The sequence below is a fragment of the Sturnus vulgaris genome, chromosome 3 (assembly GCF_052056855.1).
Source record: "Sturnus vulgaris isolate bStuVul1 chromosome 3, bStuVul1.hap1, whole genome shotgun sequence".
NCBI lineage: Eukaryota > Metazoa > Chordata > Aves > Passeriformes > Sturnidae > Sturnus > Sturnus vulgaris.
The window spans coordinates 25469852-25495990 of record NC_142245.1 but is presented as its reverse complement, the minus strand read 5'-3'; the positions used below and the strand labels follow the sequence as shown (position 1 = coordinate 25495990).

Genomic DNA, 26139 nt, shown 5'->3' with positions numbered 1-26139 from the left:
GCTCCTGAATAGTCTTTTTTTTTCCACCCCAGACATTGCCATGAGGCTATAAATCTAAAAAGCATTTTTAAATAATTACAGGAGGATATTAGCCCTAACCTAAAGAGCTTAGAGCTTAGCCTACAATCCTTCTTCAGGATTCTTTATTACTGTCAGGGGGATTTGCACAGATGCTGCAGTTTGACCAGAAGGCCATTTCTAGAAGTGCCACATGACTTCACAGAGATTAATTCTACAGTTCCTATGGTGAGTGTGGGGTTCCACCAGAACATCCCCAGGCAGAATAAATTCATCTGCTCAGGAAACCATTTCTCTGACTATGCAACTCCAGTCTGAGATACTCTGACCACGTCTGAACATGCAGAGAACTAAATGGATAAGGAGGAGGGATTTTTTTTCTATAATCACGCTGATTCTCTTTAAGGCACAAGAGAGAATTAATTGCAAAGTAAAGCCCCTTCTCTCACTGAGGATTTTAGCATTAAGAAAACGGAGAGTTGGAGTACACTGTTGCAGACAGTGCTTTGCTGGGTTGTTAGGCTGAGTGCCTTTGACTTGGGTTATGTGCACAAGTGAGTTTAAGCACTGGATTTTGAACAGTACATGTAGGTTGGCCCAGATGGGCAGAAGGCTGAAATCAAATCAGCAAAATGAAAAGAGCTAGTGAATCAGATTTTCTCAAATTAACTGCTATTTAAAAATAATAAGCAACTGCAATTGATTCTCGTTAGTGCATCAAGGGAAGATGGAGAAAATCCAGAGCTAGGCAGTCACTTCATTTATATCCTTCTATTGAAATCTTGCACATTTAATCCATATGAGCAGTAAACAGAAGAAAGCTACTCAGCATTTAAGCAGTCGGTCTAATTACAGGCTGGCAACAAATGTGAAATAGCTACAGTCAAGCCAAACCGTGGAGCAGAACTCCTCTTAAAAAAAGCCAGATATCCTGAGATTGCAAGACTGAAGCAAGTCCCCATTTTTGGAAGGGGAAAATACAAAACTGCTAGATCCAAATAGCCAAAACCTCAGCAGGTTTAAAATATTTATCTGGACTTTAGTTCTGATGATTTGGCCAATACACTGCCCAGACTTACTGAGCTATAAACCCATATCAGATGTTTGATGCCCTCAACATGATAGGTACAAATATTTTATTTTGAAGACTCTGTAATTTTAAATAAGGTCTGATTATTCTTTATCAGTAATGAAAGACCAAAGGAAAGGAAAGGAAGGTGAAAAGGAAAGCATCATGGAAAAGAAAAATGGCCTTAAATTGAAAAATGAAGGGGTGACGGAGCAAAAATTTCTAGATGTTTATAGCATGTTGATTATAATCTTCCTTGACATCATTCTGAAAAGTGAGTTAAAATCCATAGAGATTAAGGTTCAACAAAGCAAAGAAAACATAATAGAGCAGGCTTAGAGTGCCTGAACATTGATGAAGCAACTTGGAAGGGGAGTGGTTCCAAATATACCATTGGGATCCAAATACACCATTAAATAAGAGGGCTGGCAGTGTATTCCAGTTATGCAGCAGTGGAATGGGAGCATCTCCAGAGGGCTCAGCCACTCTGAACTGTTCATTACACTCCGAAGAGCAGCAGTGCCATGGAGCTTTCTTTAGCCACAGAGCAAGACACTCTCCTCCTATGTGTGCCAGCAGCACCAGCCTGACAGGCTGTCCCCACTCTCAGAACTCCAGAGGAAGTATCAGAGTGGTCTGTAATACCCAGGACCGTGTGTGCAAAGGGGCAGCCAGCAGTGATCCAACCTTTCCTTCTCCCAGGCACCCAGCAGCAACTGAGCCAAACCCACACACACTGGGAAGGGGAGCATCATCAAGCTTGCCCTTCTACAAGGAACAGGAAAGCAAGCAGAGACCATAAAAAAGGAGAAAATACTTAAGCATGCCTTAACTGTGCATGTACAAATGGCAGGATGGAGCCTAGTCTGCTTGGAAAAGCAAATTAATACTGGACTTACAGTCACTAATACAGAAAATAAACAACAGGCAGGATTATCCAACAGCTGGGATTGAGTCAGGCTCCTGCAAGCAGACTGTGCAACATAACTTACTAACTATAGATTAAATGCATATCCTAAGGATCAAAGGCATTCAGCATAACTTTTCTTAGGTTCATTGCCTGATAAAAATATTAAAATTCCAATGGAAATCAAGACTGAAGGAAAGAAAACAAATATAGAGCCATTCATCAATATTATAGTCTTTAAATTTTCATTGCATCCACCCCAGTAACTTATCTTATTGAAAAGTTAAAGTATGAGAAGTTCATTTTGCCACTGTGATTACTGGGCAGAGCAGACAGCACAGTGGAGGAGTCTGATGAATACAGGAAAAGCAAGTGCAGTGTTCACAGAACAGCAAGAGAAAGGACACTTTGAAAGGATGATCCTTCAGTCATGAACAGTCGTACCCATGTAAGAAAAGAAATTCACATTCAGTGTCCTATTCTGCAATATCCTGCTAGTTTAATGTTGTACACTATTTACTTCTTAGCTTCCCACAAATGCCTGTGAATTTTTTTTTTTGCTGTTATTATACAAAAAAGTTTTTTATGTGCCTAAGCAAAATAAACAAGGGAAAGAGCCACCTTTAACCCAAAGGTGATATGAATTGCCTCCTCCACATTAATAAAACTATTGTTTCAGATTACTGAGGAGCAGAACTCCGAAGTAATAATATAGCTAGGTAGCAGGGGGAAAAAATCCCTCCAAATAAATTAGAGTTGCCATATTCCTCCAGACTCACTGGGACTTAGTTTTGGTGAGGAAATTCTGCAATCATGAACTGACAACTTGGTAGGAAGAGAATCAACATCAAAATCTATCTCTAAACCTTCTCTTCCCATTTTATTTCCCAAAGCAGTACAGATCAAGATTGATTTCCTGAAGGTGAGTCTCTTCCTTAAGAAACTCCATTAAGCTATTCAAAAACAAATGTCCTTAGAATATCAGTGCCAATTTCAATGCTTAAGGAATATCCAAAGTGGACTTTGATTTGAGTGTGTATCTTAAATTTTATTGGCCACAGACAGTTCTTTGGCCTGGCATCTAGGTTTCACCGTCATTGAAATGAGTAGTAACAAGTTTTAATTTACATAAAGGTCCCTGTGCCTAGCTTATAAGGAGCACACTTTAATGTGTACACAAATAATGTATATTTGAAGAACCTTTGTTCTTGCCACAGTGGTAACAAGTGGCTGTAATATAACAAGGCCCTAAAGCTCACGTAGGATTTTTATACTAATTTGGTAACACGCATGCATCAACTACTTACCTGTTTTATGGAGCAGCCATAATGCATCTGACTTCATGGAAAAGTGCCATGGTGTCAGACCAGCCTCACAGAAAAGCTTTCTGTGTTTACAGTGGTTTATGAAAATTCTGCATATACCAAGGACCAAAACAAAACTCAGCCCTTAGCAAAATGCCCTGTCCAATGATTTCTGCTTTCAAGTAGACAGCAGAGCCATGGATATTTTATTTGGTTGGCTTTTGGTTTTCTGGGTTTGGTTTGTTTGTTTGATTGGTTGGTTTTTATTGCAGGGGTATTTTTTATATATTTTTTTTCTTTTTTTCTGACTGTAGTGCAAAGGAAAGAAAAAATGTTTTATGTCCTTTCATTGCTGAGGTTTTGTATGTGTGATCAATACCTTTACAGTGAACCAAAGAGCTGAGAAACTAAAGTTAGGTACCTATATAGGGATCTCTTAGGTACCTATTTCAACTAGACATGGGAAAGGCTTTACAGTCATACCTTGAAAAAATGAGTACCTTGGACCTCCTCCTTTTTTACTGAGATTCCTTGTAAGCCTGTCCAAGCCTGTTGAAGAGATTCCCAGTTCCTCAGTTCTGCCAGCAAAGGACTGCTTCCAGAGGTTATCCCCTCCATACCAATGCTTCACACCCAGGACTAGTAAATACAACTCATCTTGCACCACAGATGTTGAGCTCCTCTATTTGGATTTACACAGGTGTCTTTGGGGGAGGAGGTGGAGGGAAGGGAAGGAGAAAAAGATTATCCATTCTAAAACAAACATTTGAAACAATATTTAGCCTGTGGACCAAGCATCCTGCATTCCCCAAGACAGACTGGGGAATTAGGAGATGGAAACATCTCCTAATGTGTGTTGCCTTGAATATACCTGTGAGCAGCCTTCCTTAATTCTGTTCAGAAGACCTTTATATCATTCTCCTCTGAAAAAAATACCCAATTAATTTGCAGAAATTAGTTTAGATGTCATCAAAGACGAGGATTCAGATAATGTTCCGTATTTACATAGAAGCCACCAATTCCACGTGCTACCAAAAGAAGATACAAAGTTTTTGACACTAATACCAACCTGAGAAGTTTAACTGGGCCAGTTCACTGGAGAATACAATGCACTGTAACTTCTAGTATTGCTTTTGTGGACTATGAATACTCTTGCCTAGAGTTCAGTTCAATCCTAAGCAGTCTTCTGGTGTTCCAGTGTAAGGACCAATACCTCATGTCTCACTTTTCCCAATTTCTGAGTCTTCTCTCCTCATCCCCTTGTTATCTACTTGTGTTTTAAACTCTCATGCAGTTCACCAATCTTCAGTCTTTTGACTATTCAATAGCCTACTGTAAAACAGGATGACAGTACCAATGTAGAAATTTAGTTTTCTGCAAAAAGGACAGAGAGTCACAGAGTTTGTACACAAAGACACTTTAATGCAAATCAAATAGTACTGTTTCATTCTAAGGTGCTCCACATTCTCAAACACCCAACACTGAGCTTCCCAGTTTTACCATTCCATTGAGAAAATCACTTTTAGTCTAGATAACAGAAATTTAAAAAGACAACTCCTAATTTTTTTCTTTTTTATTTAATCAATACTGTATTTCAATACCAACTGTTAAATCTTTATGAGCAACAGGAGCATATTCTGCAAATTTGATGATCACTATATAGTACAACCTCAAAACTCTTATCCAAAACCCATGTATTCCAAAATTAGGTTTCCTCCCTCAACATGCAACATTTGAATAAAAAAGTCCTGACTTACTCTAAAAAAATCCACTATGCAGTTATATAAACTCAGATCTTTTGACAACCCCCCTGGCTTATGAAGACACAGGTTTATATAAAGAAGGTTCAAAAGAAAATGAAAATTAATATTATTTTGCTGAAATTTCAAAAGGATTCTAACAATTCCATTACCATAGCAGTACATACACATATAGACACTGTGTCCAGTAATATAGTATTTCTGAAGGATTATAATTGTTCTCTGCAAAAGGCTGTGGCATGTTATGCTGTGACTATATGAGAAACTACTGTGCAGCCATTCCATTTTATTTAAGCATTCATAATTAGGAAAGTATCTCTGTTGAAATTATGTTTATTAAAAAAAATAAATCTTACTTTAGATTACTAAAAAAGTGCACATTCTGTAAGTGCAGGCTCCATTTCACCATTTCTACTCCTTGTTTTTTCTACATCAGTTCCAATTTCCAGTTTTTCATAACATGCTGAAAGGTTTGGACTGCAGAAACGAAGGCTATATTTGCCTTTCAATCAAAATACTGGTTTTAAAGATGTTTTCATATGACCAACACACTTCAGGCAATCTCAAGTATTTCAAAACCTTATTTTTCCATCCTACAGAATCAAAACTTCCATCACTAAGTAGGGGCCTTTAAAAATAATCTGAAAACAGTATACACAATATTTCAAGAGAGCAGAGTAGCTATATAGTTGAAAATGGCAACACAGACATTTTAAACATTAAAACAATCTTCCTACTTTCTGTATGAGGCCTCTGGACACAAAGAGATTGTGCATTTTGCATGGTTTTCTAGCCCCGTATTTGTAAGTGGAGAGGCAAATTTTCAGAAGGATTTCTTATTTCGCAAACAGAAAAACAAATCATATTGTAAATGCAGCGCTGTTGCTGCCTAGATTCTCTCACTCATATCATGGTAAGTACCAAACTTCTTGTCCTTGCTTACAAGGTTCATGTTTATACTCAGTGTCATTGTTGATGACTGATAGATGCTGGCTGGTTTTAAAGTAACTTGGGAAGATTGATAAAAAAGTACAGAGCTCTGACTTGTTGTGGATATACTGTTTCAGTTTACGCAGGAATGTGTCATCTTTGCTCACAGCCAGTGAAAAGTATTTTAACTCAACAGAAAGCGTGGAAATGCATGATATTGTGCTGAGGAGTTTCACAATTTCTACAAAAATTTAAATGGTTATGCCCAAACCCAGCAGGAGGAACACAACTTCAGCAAATCTTCCATCCACGCTCTCAGTCGAAATTGCCAGGGAAATCCTGCATCCATCTCTGGAGAACATCTTGAGGGACGGGTGAGATGAACAGAGAGCAGGTAAAAACTAAGGTGCAGTTTCTCCCTGCACTGTGTGCAGTGTAGGAGAGAGGATATCTCAGTGCATGTGGGACAGTTGAAGGACAGAGCAGAAGTTATTCCAGCAATTCCTCTGGGCTCTTGCAACCTGGGAAATGGCTCTGCTGGGCAGAAGTGGAACATTATTTCCAGCGTATCCAGAGGAAGCACCTCAGCATGAAGCTGCAAAGGATTCCTCCTTACCTTGGCTATTTGATGCAAAAGATAAGGGTACCAGGCAGCTGCTGCTGACAGGGAGCTGTGTTACCAGCCTCTCTCTCCTCAGAGGGAAAGAAGAAAAAATGACTTCGCATCAGGCTATTACGGATACTAATACTTCTGTCAAAAGCAGGAACACACAGATTTTACAAAATACTGTCTAGACACTGGAGCACACTGACTAAAAGAAATCATTTTAGTACAAGCTTAATAAGGCAGGGTAAAAAAAAATCTACCACCTTACAGCTAACAACACTTTGAAAATGAGTCTGCTGTATGTGATTTCAGTGATGTCTGAGGGAGACAAAGCTCGTTATGTTCATGTTTTTCATACTTTCAGTCAAACAGATTGCTGAATAATCATGTTTTCTTTATTCTAATGGGTGAGGAAGCTATTATACAGAAGGTGTTTCCATATGTTGCAGTTAATAAAGGCAAGTCTTACTAATAAGAGTAGGTTGTCACTACTCAGCTATCTGATAAAAATCCCTCCTGTTTAGAGGAAAAAGCAGATCCTGTACCTAGAAGAGACTCCTAGGGCTGCACATTTCATTGGCTACTGAAAAGTACTGTAGGCAAATGAATCCCAGGTCTTCTCCAACTGAGTCTGAATCAACGACATTCATTAAAATGTTCAGGGCACTAAGAGCAAGCACTTCATGTCATCAGCCTCGCCTCATATCCACCCTTTTCTTGCTGGTGAAGGACAGTGGACAAGACCTGGATCCAGAATTAGAGAAAATCATCAGCAAGTCCCTTCAAGAGGTCAGAGTGCTTTCTTCTTTGAAGAAGCATCTGGGTCACTGTCTTAGGAGCTCGAAATTCTACATGGAGAGTATGGCTAATTTTAGGCTGAGATCACAGATGCTCTTTCAGACTGAAACAATAAAATGCATGGGGGGAAGTCATTTTTGAGGGATGACCCAGAAGTATGAGATGGCACTTACATCCTTGTCTTTCTAACCACAAAGCTGGGTGCACATCCACAACTGGATGAAAACGTCACATCTGTGTTATACTGTTGGAGCTACTTAGTAAAGAGAGAGGAAAAAAAAAAGTCTTGAAGCTCATCTCAGTTTGCTATGACATGTTCAGTGTCTGACCACATCTTTAAAAGCCATATGGAATCTAAACCTATTGAAGGACAGATTGCCTAAATGATTGATATATTCCTAACTAGGTTCACACAGCAGTGCTACCCACTGGTTTTCTCTGGATTTCAAAGTAGGGCAGAGATTGTTCACCTGTAAGTACCTGAGTAGAAAAAAAGACCTGCCTCTGTTGCCATTCCCACCTTCAGGGAGACTGACAGTTTCCTACAAGTAGTTTCAAAAGGCACATCATCTCTCCATGGTAAGTATCCACCTGTAGCCTTACATTTATGAATTCAAAGCATTCTGCAAGACCTCTTTTTATCCAGACATATAAAAATGTAGAAATTATTTTGTGGAGAGACATTACTAATCGGAAATAATCTATTTCTTCATGTTTTCTGGGAACGGTGTTCTGCTGGTTTTCACTATTCAGAATAGGCTTCAAGAAATGCAAAAAACACCCAAAGGAATAGGCAGATGCTTTCAAATACAGAGACAATGGGACCAGTTCCTACACATGCAACTAGTCCAGCTGGATGTTCACTGTCACATATAATACTTTCCAGGATTTTAACCTAAGCTAATATGGCCAACATTTTCAAAATTGGCCACAAATTATGGGCATTTTCTAATTCTGTCTAACTTTCAGAACTACTGAACAATACCTTGTCCTTGTGGACATTCAATATAGAAAAATCAAATCCAAGGTGACTCAAGCCAACACTGAAAAATATGAACACTCCAAATCTGCAGTTCTGTTTGAAAATGTAACCCTTCAAGGCTAAATCCTGCTTTAAAGACACTGCAATAGTTTTGAAAGCTGCATATTTTTGCTGAGCCACTAGAAGGCATAGACAAATGTGATGGGTGGACTCTGCATCCATTCAGTGGGGCCAGTGCAAACAGCCCCTCCCTGACCAGCCAACACTGTTGTCTGGGAACGGAGGGAATCCAGGATAGCCTGTACAGTGAACCACAAGTAGCCCTTGCAGAGATGAGGGAAAACAAGGGCTGCTGTTGGATCCTGCCCAGAACACAGAACCCAGCCACAATATGTCCACACAATGTTTCAGTCTCAGAGATGTGGGAAGTCCTGTTATGTCTGCATTCACAATGAAACACGATTTTGACATTATTATGGTGCTGATGCTGTTATATCTTCAGTGTATGATGGATCCTGGCCTATTGTTCATGAGAGACTTTGACTTTGCCATGATTGGAGAACAAGGCGCTCTGGAAGCTCTTTTCAGCTGTGATCTGGTGAACTTCTTACGGATTTTTCTGCAGGGAGGGAAGGAGGAAAGGAGGGGAGGAAGAGAGAGACAACAGAAGAGATAAATCTCAGTCTTTAACAGAAGACTGCACAAGAGCCAGTAACAAACATAACAAATACTCTTACCAGAGCAGGAAGGCTAGTTCATGGAAAAGAGACTTGCAGTCAACAAGAGTCAGCCCTGTCCATCAATTCAGAGTTGTCTGATAATGATTCGTCAAAAAGTGAATTGGTGTTAGATAATTCTTGAATAATAATATTTAATTACATGAAATCTTGGGCCAGAATGCCCAGGTAGTGAATCCTCACATGTGACATATTGGAATGAAGGACCACAGAAGAAAGGACCTTGTTAGCACCCAATGAATGTACCACTTCTGTAAAAGTGGGAGCAATTGTTGTTATTTACACTGTACCACTTCTGCAGATAACACATGACCAAGAGCTCTGGGTATTTTTACTAGTGTCATTCAGGTGCAGTAAATACACTTTCGTTTTTGACTTTCAGCTGATAAAGGAAACATATTAACTGCATGTGGCCATGCTGTTTGTATTGTAATCCTAAATATCCAAGGATAGTTAATTTTGAAGCATAAATCCTTGCTATGTTTAAACTGCTCTGACTCTTCACTATTATAAATCGATAACCACAATGCTGAGGGTATCCAGGGTATGGTATCAGAAAACACAGAAAAGGTATCTACAGAGTATGCCAAGAACCATCTTCATTGGCAGAAACCTGAACATTAGATGCTGCTGGAAAATGACCTATTTTCTGAATTTACTCAAAAATCCCAGTCTTCATTTAGGTAGTTTTATAAATTACAGGGATTTAGAGCTTATGGAAATGCATTAAAGCAAACTGGGGCCTCTAATACTTAATGAAACCAGGCTTCTAGTTCACACTTTTTGACTCGAAAATGTGACCTACAAACTACAGGGTGATGAGGTGCCTACCTGCATCAAGGTTCTGAGATGGTAACTCAAGGAGTGGTTTTCCCTTTCATCTAAGTGGGTTGTTACCTCTGAAACTGAAAAATGGTGGCACGTGACATTGAAAATACATGATCAGCTGTAAATAAATCCTATTGAATTCTAAAATAACAATTTGCATATTAAGTTTCAAATGCTAGTTTGTTACCAATTAGTTACAGGTTGACTGTTCCCCAGGGATGTAAGCTTCCACATTTACTAACGGGGCCACAGAAGAGAACATAAGAAAAAAAAAATGCAAAAAGCAGAACAACATACTGTGCTCTTAGAAGTTAAAGGGAGCCTGAAAAATACATCTATTTTGGTTAATATATTTTAAAGGTTCAGTGATGTATTCCCTTTAGAAAGAAGAAGGTCTTCACGGCCTGGAATACCAAATCAGGGTTAGCACCATCCAGAAATAAGCACAACAGAAGAAAAGAAAAGGAATGACCAGAAAGTTAGGTTTCAGCTTTTCACACAATCCCACTGAGAAAAAAAACTTACTGTTTGAGTATTCACTTTATATGGTCATCTTAAATTAGGCCAAAAAAGATATTAAATTGATTGCAAAGATATTGCATACCTTCCAGAACAGTAAGACCATAGAATCTAATCTCAGACTGGCAGAAATGTGTCTGTCTAAAATAATGAGACAGCTAGGTTCTATAAATTCATGTGAATAGACAATAGCTATTACCCACACTGATTACTAATGGGAATCATCTCAGCAAAACCTTACAGAACTGGACCCTTTTTGATATATTTCTTTGCAAAACTTTGTATTTATTTACAGAAGGAATGTGGTCATTAATCATTTGAGAAGCCCAAGGTTCAAATAATATCAGATAATTGTTTGCCCTTCTGAATTTTTAACAAGACAACTTTATAAACTGCCAAGAGGCTCCTGCCTATGAAAGTAATTTGCAGCTGACAGTATATATAAGGACAGGAAAGGATTTGAGATTACAATTCGTCATTATTTCGTATGGACACTAAAGTAAAAAATACAATTGTTCCCATAAAAACCAGCACAAAGAAAGGCAGAACAAAAAGGTTGCCCTATTATTGTACCAAGCAAGCCACAGAGTCAACTCCTCACTGAGTATAAATGAAACTAACTTTATATACTCTGTCAGAAAAAAACTAATCTGGTATGCACTTTTAAAAGGCAATCCAGCACTTCTGTTTAAACAGGATTGTGAAAATGCTTCCAGAAATTAGCTTTCTGGGATACAGCCTTTCAGAAATAAAACTGGAAGAATGGAAATTTCCACTGACTACATTACATGTTATATTTAAACAATCATTTCTCTAAAAGCTAAAATCGTTCTTTTACTCCAAAAATTCTAGAAGGTAGAGGGACTGGATTCTTTACACTGAAGAATTTAGCATCTAAATGCAGTCTAGCTTTTTGAGAGGCATTCATCAGGTTTTATTATCCTGCAGTCTTTTTAACGCTTAAACATGCAGGTTGCAATAATAGCTGACAAAAGACACGATATTCAAAGATAAAGCTGTTGTCACCCTTTCACTCATAGCACTTTGCCCTCCCCCAAAGATTCACTGAACTAAGGGCAGAGTCAATTTTAATGCTCAATTTCCTGTCCCTCTTTCAGTTAATACCAGCCATATGTTTTAATTACATAAAGCTTTTATCTGGCAATGGCAATAAATGGCTTTAATATCTGTATCGTTGGTAACATCTTTGCAGTTGTTAGGACAGATTAATTGCCATTTCTCATGGTTTTTTTCCTTTGACTTTTGTACTAGTTCATGAAACATGATGCATTACAGACTTGAAATGCAAATTCAAAAGTATTTTAAAGCCTTGGCTTTGTATTTCTAGCCTTCCTGAGACCAAAGTTATGAGAATGAACTAAATATTTAATGGGGCATCACTGTGCTCATTTTTAAGTTAAATGTGATGCACTGGTGTAAGGTAGGAACAACACACATTCTTTATGTCTGCATGACACTTCAATTGGTAGCTGCAGATAAAGGTAAACAAGACCCTTGGCACCTATTCAGGGAAATATGGAAATGTACAAAAGTCTTAATAAAGGTCTAGAAGAAGACCTAATGTCTCTGTTCAAGTTTCATAAACAGATTGGAACCTCATGGGCAGAAGTAAGTTAGGCTGTACAGAGCATTTATGCCATGCTTAAATTTAATCAGGAGAGTCATTATAATTAACCAACCCTTTCTCAGGATCCAAGTGTGTTCCATGTAACTCACCATCTGCTGAAGTGAAGCACAATCCTATATAATAATCCATTATGTCCAGATTTTGCAGGAATAGGATAACTGGGAGCAAAATATTGCATTTGCAAAAGCTGACTCAAAGTTCCCTTCTCTAATTCTGCCACACACTAAAACAGCACCAATTTTTCAACTGGAGTAGAATAAAGAGAGGCCTCCAAGTGGTGATAGTCAAGAATATGTTTTGAAGTCTTTTCTAGTAGGACTGGAAGGCATTGCCTGCTTTAAGTTTGTTGATATAGAGTGTTACTGTGCTATATATAAACTGTTGTGCATCCTCCTCTGCATTGGACTCAGAATTGTGATGGCTGCACTAACTTTGGTCTTATCAGCTCTTCCAACAGTACTTAAGAATCAATATTAAATAAATACAAATTACGGAAGAAGTTTCTACAGAGAAAGAAATTAATTGCATGCAAAAGTCTGCTAACAGCAGATGACAAATCTTGTTTTGAAAGAAACATTTCCCTAGGAAGAGGAATTGCCCTCAACACGCATGCACTTGTGAGATGTCCATAACTCTTCCTAAATACCAAGGTCCAGAATTGCTTTTGGTGCTCTGTTTCCACTAAAGATAAGTTAATGACTTAATACAAACCTGGCTGCAGAGTTTGAAGCTCAAGGACACAGCTTTGTTTTCCTCACTCTCCCTAAATTAGTTTGATATTTTTACCTGACTCTTCCTTAGCCTGATGCCATTTGATCAACATCCTCTTATGTAAGAGCTGTAAGAACTGGTGCTGTGGAAATGTATTGTTATCCAATTGCTGGTAGCACAAGGAACACCCCCAGGTCGGCAGCAGGAATAAGAAAACTGATTTCCTGCACAATCATAGTTGAAATTCCATATAACTTCTCCATTGGGGTAAAGTATTCTGTTATGACTTTCCAAGTGTAAACAGCAACATAAATGTGCTAGATGCATAAATACTGCCAACACTGGCAGAATTTTGTGTTCTGGCACAAATTGTGTGTGAAACTTGCAATCAGTCTAACCACAGAGCCAATCAGAAAGAAAACAAGGCTAAAAGATAAGAAAAAAAAACATATTCTAGAGAAATGTTTGTGAAGTTGCTGCAGCTCCAAGGCAGTGTAAATTTTGTGCAATGTAAATTTTCAGTGCAAATTCAAGGCCACTTCGAAAAAATTAATATTTAAAAGAATAGCCATAATTCTTTGGTGGTTATTAGATGAAATAATCAGTTATTTCTTTGAGGGCTTCTTTTATCCAGAGGTATATTTTAACTATTCAGTGGATCAAATTACAGGAGGGGGCACTATCTTGGAAAGCTGATAGGCTTTTTATTAATTTCAACAGGCTTTTAAACATAGTGAAAGGCCAAAATGTGTGCAGTGCTCTTGCTGAAAGAGAATTTAACTGGGATGAAGCTGTAGGCACAGATCCTTAGAAACCTGATATGTTACAGACTAAAGGACTCACAGCACTTCCTACATTTCTACCTGTGTGCAAAAGTATTTTATTCTTTGGTTTGCTGCTTTAGACACTTTTCTTCCCCTCAACACTTTCAGGATGAAACTTTCCCATATTGCATTACAATTTTAATTTCTCCTTAACATGACAGAAACTAGTTTAAAATAGTTTTGGAAAGCAGAAGTGTTGACACTGATACACCTTCTAAAAACAAGGGCCTTAGGAAATGTTAATTTATAAAAACAAAATGGAAGACTTTAATAAGCATGGGACTATTGGAAAGCTGTTGCCATGAGCCACATAGTTGCATTATAAAACCCATACAGATGGCAGATAGAGTGATATAACCTTTTTGAGATTAAAGAGGTGCTGCTGTAGACACACCAACATTATTTAAATGTTTTAAGAGCTTATCTTATTTTTCTCCTCCTAGCAAGGAAATGTTTTCCTTTACTAGTGTTTATCTTCCAATATTTTATCAATATTTATGGAGCAAGACTGTTCTCTATGAACAATAGCTTTTAGACACACCAATTACAAATTGCAGTGTCAGATCTTCCTAAGCAGCTTATGATAATGTAATTTTTCAGGTTCTGCATCACCTTGAGGGCTTCTCTGATGTTTTGTGTATCAAAAAAAAACCAGCTTATAGCTAGTATGTATATATAGAAGGCCATTAGTAATGGGTTAAAGCATTTTCTTTATTGGGAGAAAAAATCCAGTTCAAGGGTTTAAAGCACAGATTTCTATGACTGTGTTATGCCTGACCTATTGTATGGCATAAGTCACCTCTGTCTCTTTCTACCTACTGCTGATTTAAATCAAAATCACATTGGAGCAGAAATCATCTCTTTATGTGCATTTCTAGAGTGCCTTGAACAACAAGTCGATCTACTGTTGAAATATCTACTATTGAAATTATTTCTATCCAGTTTAACTCCAAATAACTGTCATGGCTTTTGGAATAATCAACCAGTTCAATAGATTTTCCCATATTTTCATTTCCTCTGAAAATATTTCATTAATATTCTAAAGTGGTTTAGGAGACAAGAGATGGAAGAAACAAAGTCCTACTCTCAGCACCACTTTTCATTTTTCAGTTGAATGCTGGAACTGAAAAAACTTTTTAGCCCCAATAAACATTATAAAGGGTCATACACTGGTCATCACATGATGAATAACTCTAGATCCCAACAATCAGCAGTGAGATTATCCTCACGGTTCATCTGTGAGCTTGGTATTTACCACCAAGGGGCTGAGGTTACCTGCTGCTGAGGCAACTAAAGTTACCCATCAGTTAGGGTGCCAGGCTGGCTTCTCACAGAAGCCAGCAGCACAGAGCCCTACCAGGGGTAGGCAGAGTTAAAAAAACCCCTTGATCTGGTTGGTGGGAATGATGGACCCCACAGACTGAACACAGACTTGCCCTGTGTTCGGGTGGAGCTTTGTGAGCTCAGCAGGGACAGTCAGGACATCATCACACACAGCAGTGATGATGGCAGAGCCGTGCTCCCCAAACAGTCCTTCCCCCAAGGAGGGGAGAAAAGCCTGTCTTTGAATCCACGGCATTTCACCAATATCCAACTTTGGTAGTTCTATTCCACTGTACAATCCTAGCAAAGGAAGCTTGATGGAATGAGTAAAAAAGTAAATTATTCATAGTCCTTGAAACAAAACTACGGCTCAGGCTTCAACAGACTTGTAACCTGAGCTACAGGACAGCTCCTCTGCACTTTATCTGAAATTCATTAGCCTTCCCTTAGTTACCTTACCCTGCAGAGGCTGCAAGGCAGGAAGTCTGCTTTATCCAATAAAGGGCTGCTTAACCTCTGCTCCCTGGGAAGAAACACAAGATCACTGCAGATGTGTCAATAGACCTGCACTCTGGGAATCCAGGGAGCCAAAAAGCCTTCCACAGCTCACAGGCACAAACACCAGCAGATTTCAAAGCAACTCCTTTATTCTTCCCAGCTCTATCAGCAGGATGAGAATGAATTCCTACTCTACCAAGAGGAATTTTCAAAACCATCTATTTATTCTGCAGCAGGATGGCCATTCTGTATATTGATTAAACATCACTTACTATGAGATGAAAAATTTACCCACATAGCAGCATACAATTTTTCCTGAGACAACCAAGAAACTGAAGAGAAGGTGCATCAGAGCAAGCTGGTTAACAGTGGAACACAACGCTGCTTTCAAATACTCCCCAAACATCTAGCACATTAATTCACAATTCCAGCATTATACCAGACTCTGACAAAAAGGTACAGAACATACAACTTCTGTTTCTGGCCTTGGGCTACAAGCATTAAATGCCTTTTCCCCAGCAACGTTAAATACTGCATTGAAAATTTTCCAAAATATTTTGTCAACTAAACATGTTTATTTAAGTCCAAGATAACAGAAAATTCCCTATTATATTTTTCATAGGGGGGAAAAAAGAGATACTATTCTTCTCCAATATTATTAGCATTTTTTTGTCTTTTTTTTCTTACCTTGCTTGATTATTTCAGGGTATGCTTCATCTGAATTTTTTGGCCTGAACACTGTGCTTTACAATATTACAGCTTATAATATTACCTGAGGCTCAAAAAGATTGACAACATGCTTCCTCTTTATCAATTATGCATATACTTTTCCTGGAATAACATATGTACCAATAGGGTATATTTGAAGGAGGTTCTTGGCATCCTGGATACTTGCTATTAAGCAAGGGCCGAAAAATAAAAATTATTCAGTCTTACCAGAAACAGTTGGAGAGCAAAAGTTCCCTCACAAGCCCATCCCCTGGGGCTCTGCTTCACACCATCAATCTCTTGTTTAATCAGCATTTCTCTACACACAGAAGCTCCAGTGCAGAATATGGATTAGAAAATTGTAGCGTGGCATCAACAGAGCAAAGCTTTGCCACAGAATGATTTGATGCTAATTTCTAAGGTCATTTTCATGTCAAAGGTTGAAGGTTTTTTTCAAATTTTTAAACAATATTTATGTGACCAAAGATCTATTCAAGTTCATTTCCTGCCACTCATCCTGCTCTCCACATTTATGGGCAGCATTTTTCACATCAGTATCTCCTAGTGCTTGTTGGACTGGCTAATTAAAAACTGCACAGCATCCTAAGGAGTAGGCGTACACCAATATTACTCAAGCTTACAGACAAAATGGTGGAGATAGAGAAATTAAATTACTTGTCTGGTGTCTCACATCAAGCAAGAGGCAACCTCAGAATTTTAAATTTTGCATCTGCGTTTTCTCCGCAAGAAAAACACTTAAATAGTATTTTGTCAAGTAAGTGTTTTAGCCTCTACCCATAGCACAAGTTACAAAAACAGCCAGTCAAGTTTCCTTAGATGTTTGACAAGATCTGTTAGTTATCTCTGTGATTGACTTTCACAGTCACAGTCAATATGTTCTCCATGGTATTTTATATTTAAAATGCCTCTGTAGTTACTTATGCAAGCTTTTTCACAAAAAGAGACCAACTAACACTTGTTTTTCCACAGCCTTACCTACATTTATGCCAGAGGGTCATGAGTTTAAAAAGCCCCAAAATTATCAGGGAAAGTATTAAGAATGAATGATTAAATATATACACTGAAATATGGACTAATTCAGAATTAAATCCTCCATCTGTAATTTGAAACGAAGACTCTCATAGAGGGCAACTTAGGAATTAAATTTAGTGGGCAGTTCTGTGTGAATTTTAAGATTGTGAGGATCACTGACACCATATTTTTTAACATATACACCAGGGTACAATTTTATAATCTTTTTTGCTATTTAACTTTAGCAACAGTGTGTTCACCCCAGGACTTACACAGATTCCCTGCCTACATGCACATTATTGCTGTGTATTTCTCTGCCTTCAGATGAAACACTTCTTTGCTTCTACGAGTTACTGCTGCTCATGTAGCACAGAAATCATGAAAAGGGAAAAATATCTCTGAACAGTGATATTGCACAGTATTTTAGGATTACTATCATCAATATCTAAGATCTAAGGTGAGAAAATACCATGGTTTATCATAGGAATGGTGAGAGTAGACTAATTTTAGCCCTAAGCTGATGTTGCTCTAGCCTCGCTATAGGTAACAATTGTATAATAAATGTTTTCTCTATCTTTTCTTTGAGATTTAAATACGTTGGTCTGACAAGTTTGCATTATTATTTTACTTTGTATGTTTCCCAAGGCTTTGACAGAGAAATTGGCTTCCCATACAAAGATGCTTATTTATAGAAAAATTTCTTCTTGTTCAAAACCAAATTGGTTTTAACTCCCACAATAGAAGACGGCCAAATATTACAAGATGACACATTCCCACTGGATATGTGGATTTAGGAAAAAGCTAAGCAGCAAGCTAACAAAAAGCTAAGCCCTAAGACTTTCAGTTAAAACATTCAATAAAGAGGATTGGATTCAGCTACATCAAATCCTCTGTGCAAACACAAAAGACAGCTCCTGAAAAAAAAAAATCCTTTTGAAATTGCCAACCATACTGCAGGAAACACAAAATTTGTCAAGAACCGTAAGAAAACAGGTTAACAAACTGCTTGGCATCCCAATCTAACATCAGACATATAGGGTGTATTGGGGACTATGTGATGTACTCCAGCTGATGGACTGAGCTCAGGAATGAATTTAAGGGCTTTGCTGAATTGGGTCTGGAAAGTCCAGCAAAGAAAACAAGGTTTTTGGAAAAGTCAAGTGCTTATACAGGAGCTTCTCCACCAACATCTGTGTTTAATGCATTTATCATCCCTGTGTTTCATCTAAGTTTTTGAGGTTTTCTTTCCCTCCCAATTTTCCCAAGACAACAAAATTTTACAGAAAGGCTCATTTTAGAAATTGTATTTCCCTTCCCAAATATAAAATTTTCCGGCTATTTCTGCACCTACTGTCTGAATGTGAGAGAAGATTTGTCAACAGCATTGGAGAAGATTGCAAGTGGCTGAGGGACCCTTCTAAACGTGCCTTTGTTTTTTAGCTGAGTCATGTGAATGAACCACATTCAAGCTCTGACCTAAGATGCAATTGCAAAGCAAACTTTGGTATCTAAGCCCCCCTGGAGAGGCAGCATATTTGAATTTCTGCTCACAACAGGGCAGGATCATCTCACAAGAGCCAAAGGTGTGACTTTTCAGGCAGCAGTAACTAGGTCATTTACAGCCATCTGTTCCTAGCCCCAGCCTCCCTGCGGTCATCACCAAAGCAGTATGCTAATTAATTTTCACCTGCTAATCAGTGGAGACAGCTCTGAAACTAACAAATCATCCAATTTCAGTCAGCAGCTTCTGGACTCCTGTGGGTGGCATTTCCATGAGACTGTATTACCAACAAAGGTAAAGAGTTTTCTCTTAAACAAGATCCCCTCTAAGGCTCCTGACCTGCTCCGTGTGGAGCAGTGCTCTGGAAGAATGAGAAGGCTTCATCTGATTCTTTAGGCAAGGAGCAGCAGTTACCTGTTCTTTGCCTCCAAACTTTCAAGCAAGCACTTAGGCACCTTCTTAATTTTGTGTTTGAGGAGTCAGGTATATAAATGCTTGGAGATACAGACTTAAAAGACCTGCTTGAATATCATGGGTGGTCTGTGAGGAAGCAGGGAACTGAATCGTGGTTTTCCAAGTCCTAGGCAAGTGCCCCAAGCATCCTTCCACTACCATGTGGCATTAAACAGGGCAAGAAGGTTACTACAGTGCCACTGATACTCCATTTTAAACTGTGAGAAAATTAATCCATAGCTCCAAACCGGCATGATTGTATTTCATTTGCTCTGAAGACTGATAAAGCAAACCCCATAACAGCACGTGTTTCTCAAACCTCCCAGCTCTGTCCAATGGCATAACTTACACTGAGCTCTGAGGGGCTTTTGTGAACGTGTTTTCCTTGTATATAGCTCTGATTCATTAAGTTTAAAAAATTCACATTCTTCAAATGAGTTGTTTTAGTTCCACGGAAAAAGCATGCTTTTAAAAACAAACATTTGCATTATCACAATAGTGTTACTCTGATTTAGTAGGAAAAAATTCATGTAGCTAAATATTGAAAGAAAATGTCTTCAGACCCATGAAAGCTGCTCAATGACAAATGAATGGTAAGAGATTATGATCTAGTTTCTGTACTGCTGCTTGTGATTCTGCATCACAGTGTGTCAGCTGGGGCTCAGAAAAATATGATTTATAAAATGTGAACAGTGCACAGCATTCATGAATAGACCACAAGAAATAAGGTCAAAATAACATCTCACAGAAGCTATTATGTTCTCTCAAGAGCATATAACAGCTTTGAATGGAAGTTAACCGAGTAGGATGGCTCCTAAACCGTAGCAAGGACAGCTCCTCCCTGAATTCCTCACACGCAAGGTATTGTCACAGTGACTGGAGAGAGCTGTCAGTTCACCTGGACTCGGATGTGGCCAATCAATAAGATATTTGCAATCCTATCAGGAGGGATTAAACAGAATTCTAAGGGATATATTCTGTAATCCCTGCTTTTCAAGATGTATGACAACTCTATAATAAATCAGAAGTAAAGGAGCTGGAAAATTACATCCTTAGAGACTGATAGAGTTTTTTGTTAGAGAGCTGGTGCATCACATTCTCAGGTTTGCAGCTGATGCTTCATGAGTGCAGCCAGGCAAATTCTTGCAGCTGGTAACAGGACTGGGGTCTAAAGGCCATGGTACCATGCAGGTAAGAAATTAAAATGCACTATGCCCAGGATCCTAGTGTGGTGTAGTTCAAAACCAGGATCCCAATTCAAATCAAAGTGCCTCATGAAAAGCAGAGGTAAAAAAACCCTTTTTTTGTTTTGGTGCACAAATTTTTTTGCAGAGTTGGGGCCAGCTGGAAAAGAAAGAGTAATCATACCCATGGACATTTGTGTGATAGGAATTGTGAGGAGGAAGAAGGAGGAGAACAGTTAGCACTGGAACTCTGGCTCGGATGTAGACCTGCAGCTCTGCACTGTGTATCAGACCCCAGGCACCGAAGCCTTACTCCTCCAGTTTTGCCTTTTCTCCCAGCAGCTCAAGCACTGTGCATGACCTTGCCTAAGCCTAGATTAGAGCACACATGGGAGAGAGAGGGGGGCAGGAGCAGGGCACCCACAGCTCTGAACTCTGTCTTTGGTTGTGGCAGGTTGCCAGTTTGTGTTTCGAGGCACGGGTTGGGGTTTCCATGGATGAAGCTGCGCTGCGGGGAGGGCAGAGCGCGTGCAGGAGCACCAAGGGCCATGAGCGCCAGCGTGGCTCTCCCCCACTTCTGCAAGAGAAGCAGACCACTGACAGCACAGCAAGACTCAACATTCTGCAGAAGCTGGTTGTCAGCCTCACATTCTCTTCTTTCTCGACATGCAACTTGGGATTTTAAGCTTTTTCTCTGTGTGCTATGAGACATGCATAAATAAAAATGAGTGGTACCAGGTAATTATCACAGCAATTGTGATATCCTTACGTAGCACCTCAACAAATCAAGGGAAGATTTTTCCTTTTGGAGACAGAACATGAAGTGAGGGATAAGAAAATTGCCTGTATAATGCTGCCACAGGGATGCCTCTCAAATCATTTTATCATCAGCAAAAAAAGGAAGCCATGTCTGCTGGTAGCAGCTAAAGATCATGTTCTAATTTTAGCAGTTGCAGTTAACTCATTCCCAATGGAGTTGCACTTACCGTGAGAAGGTTTCTAACTGCTTCAGCACTGAAAGGAAACAAGCATTGAGTCATTCAACTGCAGATCTATATGCAAATATGCTTTTTGGCCCATGAAGGGAAAGCACATAGAATCCGCTGCTATAACGCAGCCAGCCAAACATTTCCACACATTTCTTATAATGCAAATGCTGAAAAAAAAAAAAATTCATTTACCAACCAGTGTTTTAGCTGTCCCTACACAAGTCTGACCATTGGCATGCACATGCACTCTGTTAGGGACAGAGTGTGTGTATAGGAAATAGAGGCACACTGCATACCTAGAATTGGTAAGAAAAGTTTTAATCAACAGATATATTCCCCTTGACATCGAATGGTTCAATAGCAATATTATTAATTTTACTCAAAGATGATGTTTTATCTTATATAACTCAAGATATTAAGACACTCTATTACATTTTACTATGGTTCCAAAGACCATAGTATAAACTGTTCAAATTTTTTTTCAATTATTAGCTCCCAGAATAGCAATTCTGTATAAAGAATTTAGTTCCTCGCAATATGGTAATTTTCTCTGTTGACCTATTGGGCCTACAACAGAACCCACATCACCCAAAAAATTTCTTTATAGCAAAGCTGATTTAGTACAAAGAAATGAATAAAATGCTTTTATGGTTAGGAGACTTCTGGCTTATCCTAAAGCTTGCACATAGTGCTAGAAGAATCCTAGCAACTAATATCTAAGGATATTAAAAAAAAAGTAAAGACAGTCTTTTGGTGAGCAGTGATAAACATGAGGCTCTTTAAAGAGTGATTTTTCCAATGAATTGTGTAAACAGATTTGTACTTTAGAATAAAATCTTCAGCAAGTTATTTCACAGTAGGGAACGAGAATTTCTTTTTCATTCGAAAAGGATACAAATAAAGAAAAATACAAAAATATTAAAGCCAGTAAAGGTCAACATAAAATTATGATGTAATGTCAAAAGGCAAGTGTTCTCGAGCTGCCATGTGGTTTTCTGTCTAGATAAATCCCTGCTGTGAGCCTGTGACTGAACAGAGGCAGGGAAATCCCACGGGAACTGGTCTCACACAGGCATCAGGGAGGGTTTGGAATAGAGAGCACAGCTTGTCACTAGAGATGAGATAGCAGAACTGGCGACCTCTGTATTCATTGGCAAAATTCACTGAGCTTGCTGACAGTGTTCAGAAGGACATCCACGTACACACATAGCAAAATTCATGGGGGTGATCCTTTCAAGGCACTAACAGGCATGGAAAAACTCTGCCTCTTCCCCAAAGTGGCTGTGGGCTGCAATGGCTGGGGCTCAGCACCGTGTTAACATGCAGCCCAGCTCTGCAGAGGCAACTGGGCTGGGAAAGAGGGAAACACAAACGTTTCTGCTGCCACTTTTCCCCAGATGTGCAGATACTGATAAACAGGGGAGGAAATGGCTTTCAAATAGCTACAACTGAAAAACAAAGCTGAAATGTATGAGGATGTGCATTGCCACTGATATAAAATACATTCCTGTTCTGCTCAGAAGGGAAGATTAGCACCTAAAAATATGTTCAGCTTCCAATGTAAACTCCAGTCCTTGTGTTTCCATGATACACAAGTTAACAGAAATTTTTAAGAATACCTGCAGGCATTGTTGAACTTTGGCCTCAGTGTAGAGAGAAAGGCACTGCCCTAAAATTCTAGAGTAACTCCAAGGGTTATTCTGGAAAGCTTGGATGATACATAATTCCCATGGTTATTTTCACTGCTCTTACTATTTCACATCCATTGCTACAAATATCTCAAATATGTGAGCAATTAGATAGAGAAGAGTTAACTCTACAGAAATAGTATTTCTGCTTAAATTCAGAGAGGAAAGTGTTATTATTAAAAATTAATTTTACTAAAAATTCTTCTAAAATGTAGTATTAAATACATATATTCATCTTATCTATTGATAAATAATGAGAATGCTCATGTGCATCTTGGGTTTGATTAGCAAGAAATAGACTGGTACGTCATTTAGTCTAGGAGCAATATTACTACTCTTTTTTTCTTTGTGGATATCATCTATTATAGTACAGGCTTTTAAAACTAAATTTCTACAAAAAAATTTACCCTCTAGACTCCCTACTTAGTGTTTTATAGAAATGTGCATCTTAAACCCTAATTCACTAGACAAAAAATTTATTTTAGGACAGAGAAATGAAAATTGTTGTGGACTGTTGAAAAAGAAACCATGATACTGAAAAATATTTTTCCTTTTTCTATAATAAGCATGTCTCTCTCTCATATGCATTTTTAATGAACAAATTCACATGATAAAACAGATTGGATCCTGATGGAGCACAAAAAAAGTTCCCAAAAGAACCAGTTGTGACCTTAGATGGGGTGATTATTTCTGAGCTGAGTGTTCAGAACATGTTCAGAACCTAATGGCTGCTCCCTGGCAGGTAATTCTTATTAGTTGCAATTTTTTTTTTCCATTCTATACCAGGACTGGGTAAATTGTGTGCTGTTTTTTCAAGTATCTCCTCCCTAGACATCTCCTCCCATTGCAATTATTGTGTTCAACTTTGTCCTGGCAGTGCTGAGCTGTGTGATCACCTATCACAGGACAGGCTGGCTGTCAGGGACTCTGTCTGCCTCCATCTGCCCTCAAAAAACAGAGCATTTAATTGTTGCCTTGGACATTAGGGCATTCCTAGCAGCAGAACCAGTGCTTTCCACTTGGAGCTCTAAAGGCTGGGTTTTTCAGAGCCCAGAGAAGAACAAGTTACCCCAGGTCTAAACAGTTTTGGGGTAAAGGTGAAAGTAATCAAAGGAAAAAATTAGAAAGGAGACAGCACACGTGAGGGAAGGAGTCAATGGGAACGACATGAGGACAGGAAAATTAAAAATAAATAAAATAAAATAATTAAAAATAATAAGGAAAATTCCTGTGAAAGACAAGGTGAAACAGAGTTTCAAAGGATAAAAAGCATTCCCTGCTGTGCTGCTCCAGCACCTGCCAGAGTGATGCAACAGCACATGTTCAGGCACCTCCTTGTTTGAGGAGTATCAGTGAGATCCAACTTCCCCGTGCTCCCCATACCAGGAGGTTTCAAATGTTTCTTTAAACTGTTCATGATTTGGAGAAGAGCGGCAGACACAGACCCCTGAGGACTGAGACCCTTGTTTTGCCCCACCCTGGATGCAGAGCCAGAAACAGCTCTGCTTTCTCCCTGGTCTGGGTATGGGGTCTGCATCCCTGGGAGTCGGGAGGGGCATTTCCTAGGATGAGAACAAGCAGAGCTATCAGAGATGAGCGATTTGCAAATCCAGAACTCATCCCACTACACTTCAACCACCTAAAATTTAAATATCTAGTCCAGGTAAATTGTCTGGGCTGCCTCTCAGATCAGTGGAGAGATCAGTGCCCGTGTAAGACTCTTCTCATCCTTTGATAGGCAGTCCTCTATAACATGGGGAAAAAATTAAATTGAAAATTCTAAAACTTCAAAAGGTAATCAGTCTCACTTTCAGGATCCAATTGCTAGGGATTAGTCTGATATTACTAAGGTCTTTGTATCAAACAACTCTCAAAATGCCATCAATCTGGGCTGGAATCAGAAGCCTAAGAGCTCATCAGCTTAAGAGCCTCTTACCACTCTCTGAGTTGTTGCATTCCTCATAAAAAAGCCAAAAAGTGCCATAATCAACTATGTTGAAATAAACACAAAATTATCATGTGCTAGTATGTTAACTTTTCTAGCTGAATCTGCCACTAATGGGATTAAACGTGCATGTTTTCCTTGGTTATCTCTATATTTTCATATGTTTTTCTCTTCCCTCTTTTTATTATTTACATTTTTCTTCAACTACCAGCTTTTCTAGGCTTGTGAAATAATCACAGAAGTGAGGAACAGTCTGATTAATTACTTGCTGTAATTAAGCAAGATATTAAAGGTTTTTTAAATAACAGTCCCAGCAAGCACAGTTTACAATAACAAACTGAAACTTCTTGTCTTAGTCTGAATTAAACCAAGGAAGGGCCAGACAGCAGAAGAAAAAAACAGAACAGAGGAACCTCCAAAAAAACTAGTATCTCTTCCATGATATCAAGCTCTTTTGGAAAAAGCAAAAGCTCATTAAATTTTACCAATTAATCTGCAAATGATAGGCTGAAGGAGATTATAATCTCAGTTGCTCTTAAACGAAATCAACTTCTAGCCTGGGAAAGATGCTGTCAGCTGTTGATTTCTCTGCTGTACAGTATTTTTCAAGTTCTAAAAATTTTCGAGGATAGCCTACACTGTAGATGCATTTATATTTTACTAAATGATCAGAGGTGCCCAAAATCTCATTGCATATAATCTAAAATAAATTTAAAAGTTCTAATCTTTGCCACAGAAAAGTAGCACTAAGTCTTATTAATGAAATGCTGATAATATTAGTAGATAGAAGATGCAAAGTTTGACATGTGCCAAACATGATTTTTTTTGCTGTAATGCAACCTCAGATAATGATGTCAAAAGCTGTTATTGAAATAGTGGATCAATAGCACGTATGCAGTGAAGCCTCATTCCCTGCTAAGATTCCATTTCCTCTTACCTGGTCTCTTCTGTGGCTATAAAGAAACCATCGTCTGAAGCATCAAGCCAATTTTGCCTCTGTCTCTTGATTACTGGAATGGTGCTTGTCTTAATGGCACTTGCACTGGCTTGCAAGGCCTTGCCATTAGTCATATGGATGTGGGGAGCAGCGTGCTGAAATCATAATAAAAGGGAAAAGTGTTTGTCTGAGAACAAGCATAGTTCCATTAATGAATTCTGCTGCAAAGGGCAGCCTAC

At 38.7% G+C, this 26139-nt stretch overlaps 1 protein-coding gene across 11 annotated transcripts in view; it reads right to left on the bottom strand.

The window, feature by feature from the left end:
- MTA3 (metastasis associated 1 family member 3) overlaps window positions 1–26139 on the bottom strand; it is a 242813-nt gene that overhangs the window by 85366 nt on the left and 131308 nt on the right. For 4 of the 11 annotated variants that reach the window (XM_088161230.1, XM_088161224.1, XM_088161229.1 and 1 more), the window contains exons 18-19: window positions 25901–26055; window positions 4700–8994 (exon numbers count right to left, since the gene is read on the bottom strand). In XM_088161230.1, coding sequence (XP_088017356.1) covers window positions 8874–8994; window positions 25901–26055 — 276 coding nt within the window. In that variant the 3' untranslated portion in view covers window positions 4700–8873. Of the gene's footprint in view, window positions 1–4699; window positions 10018–21327; window positions 21356–25900; window positions 26056–26139 lie in introns of those variants that run through there. The other 7 variants (XR_015802205.1, XR_015802204.1, XR_015802203.1 and 4 more) reach the window with 7 other exon arrangements.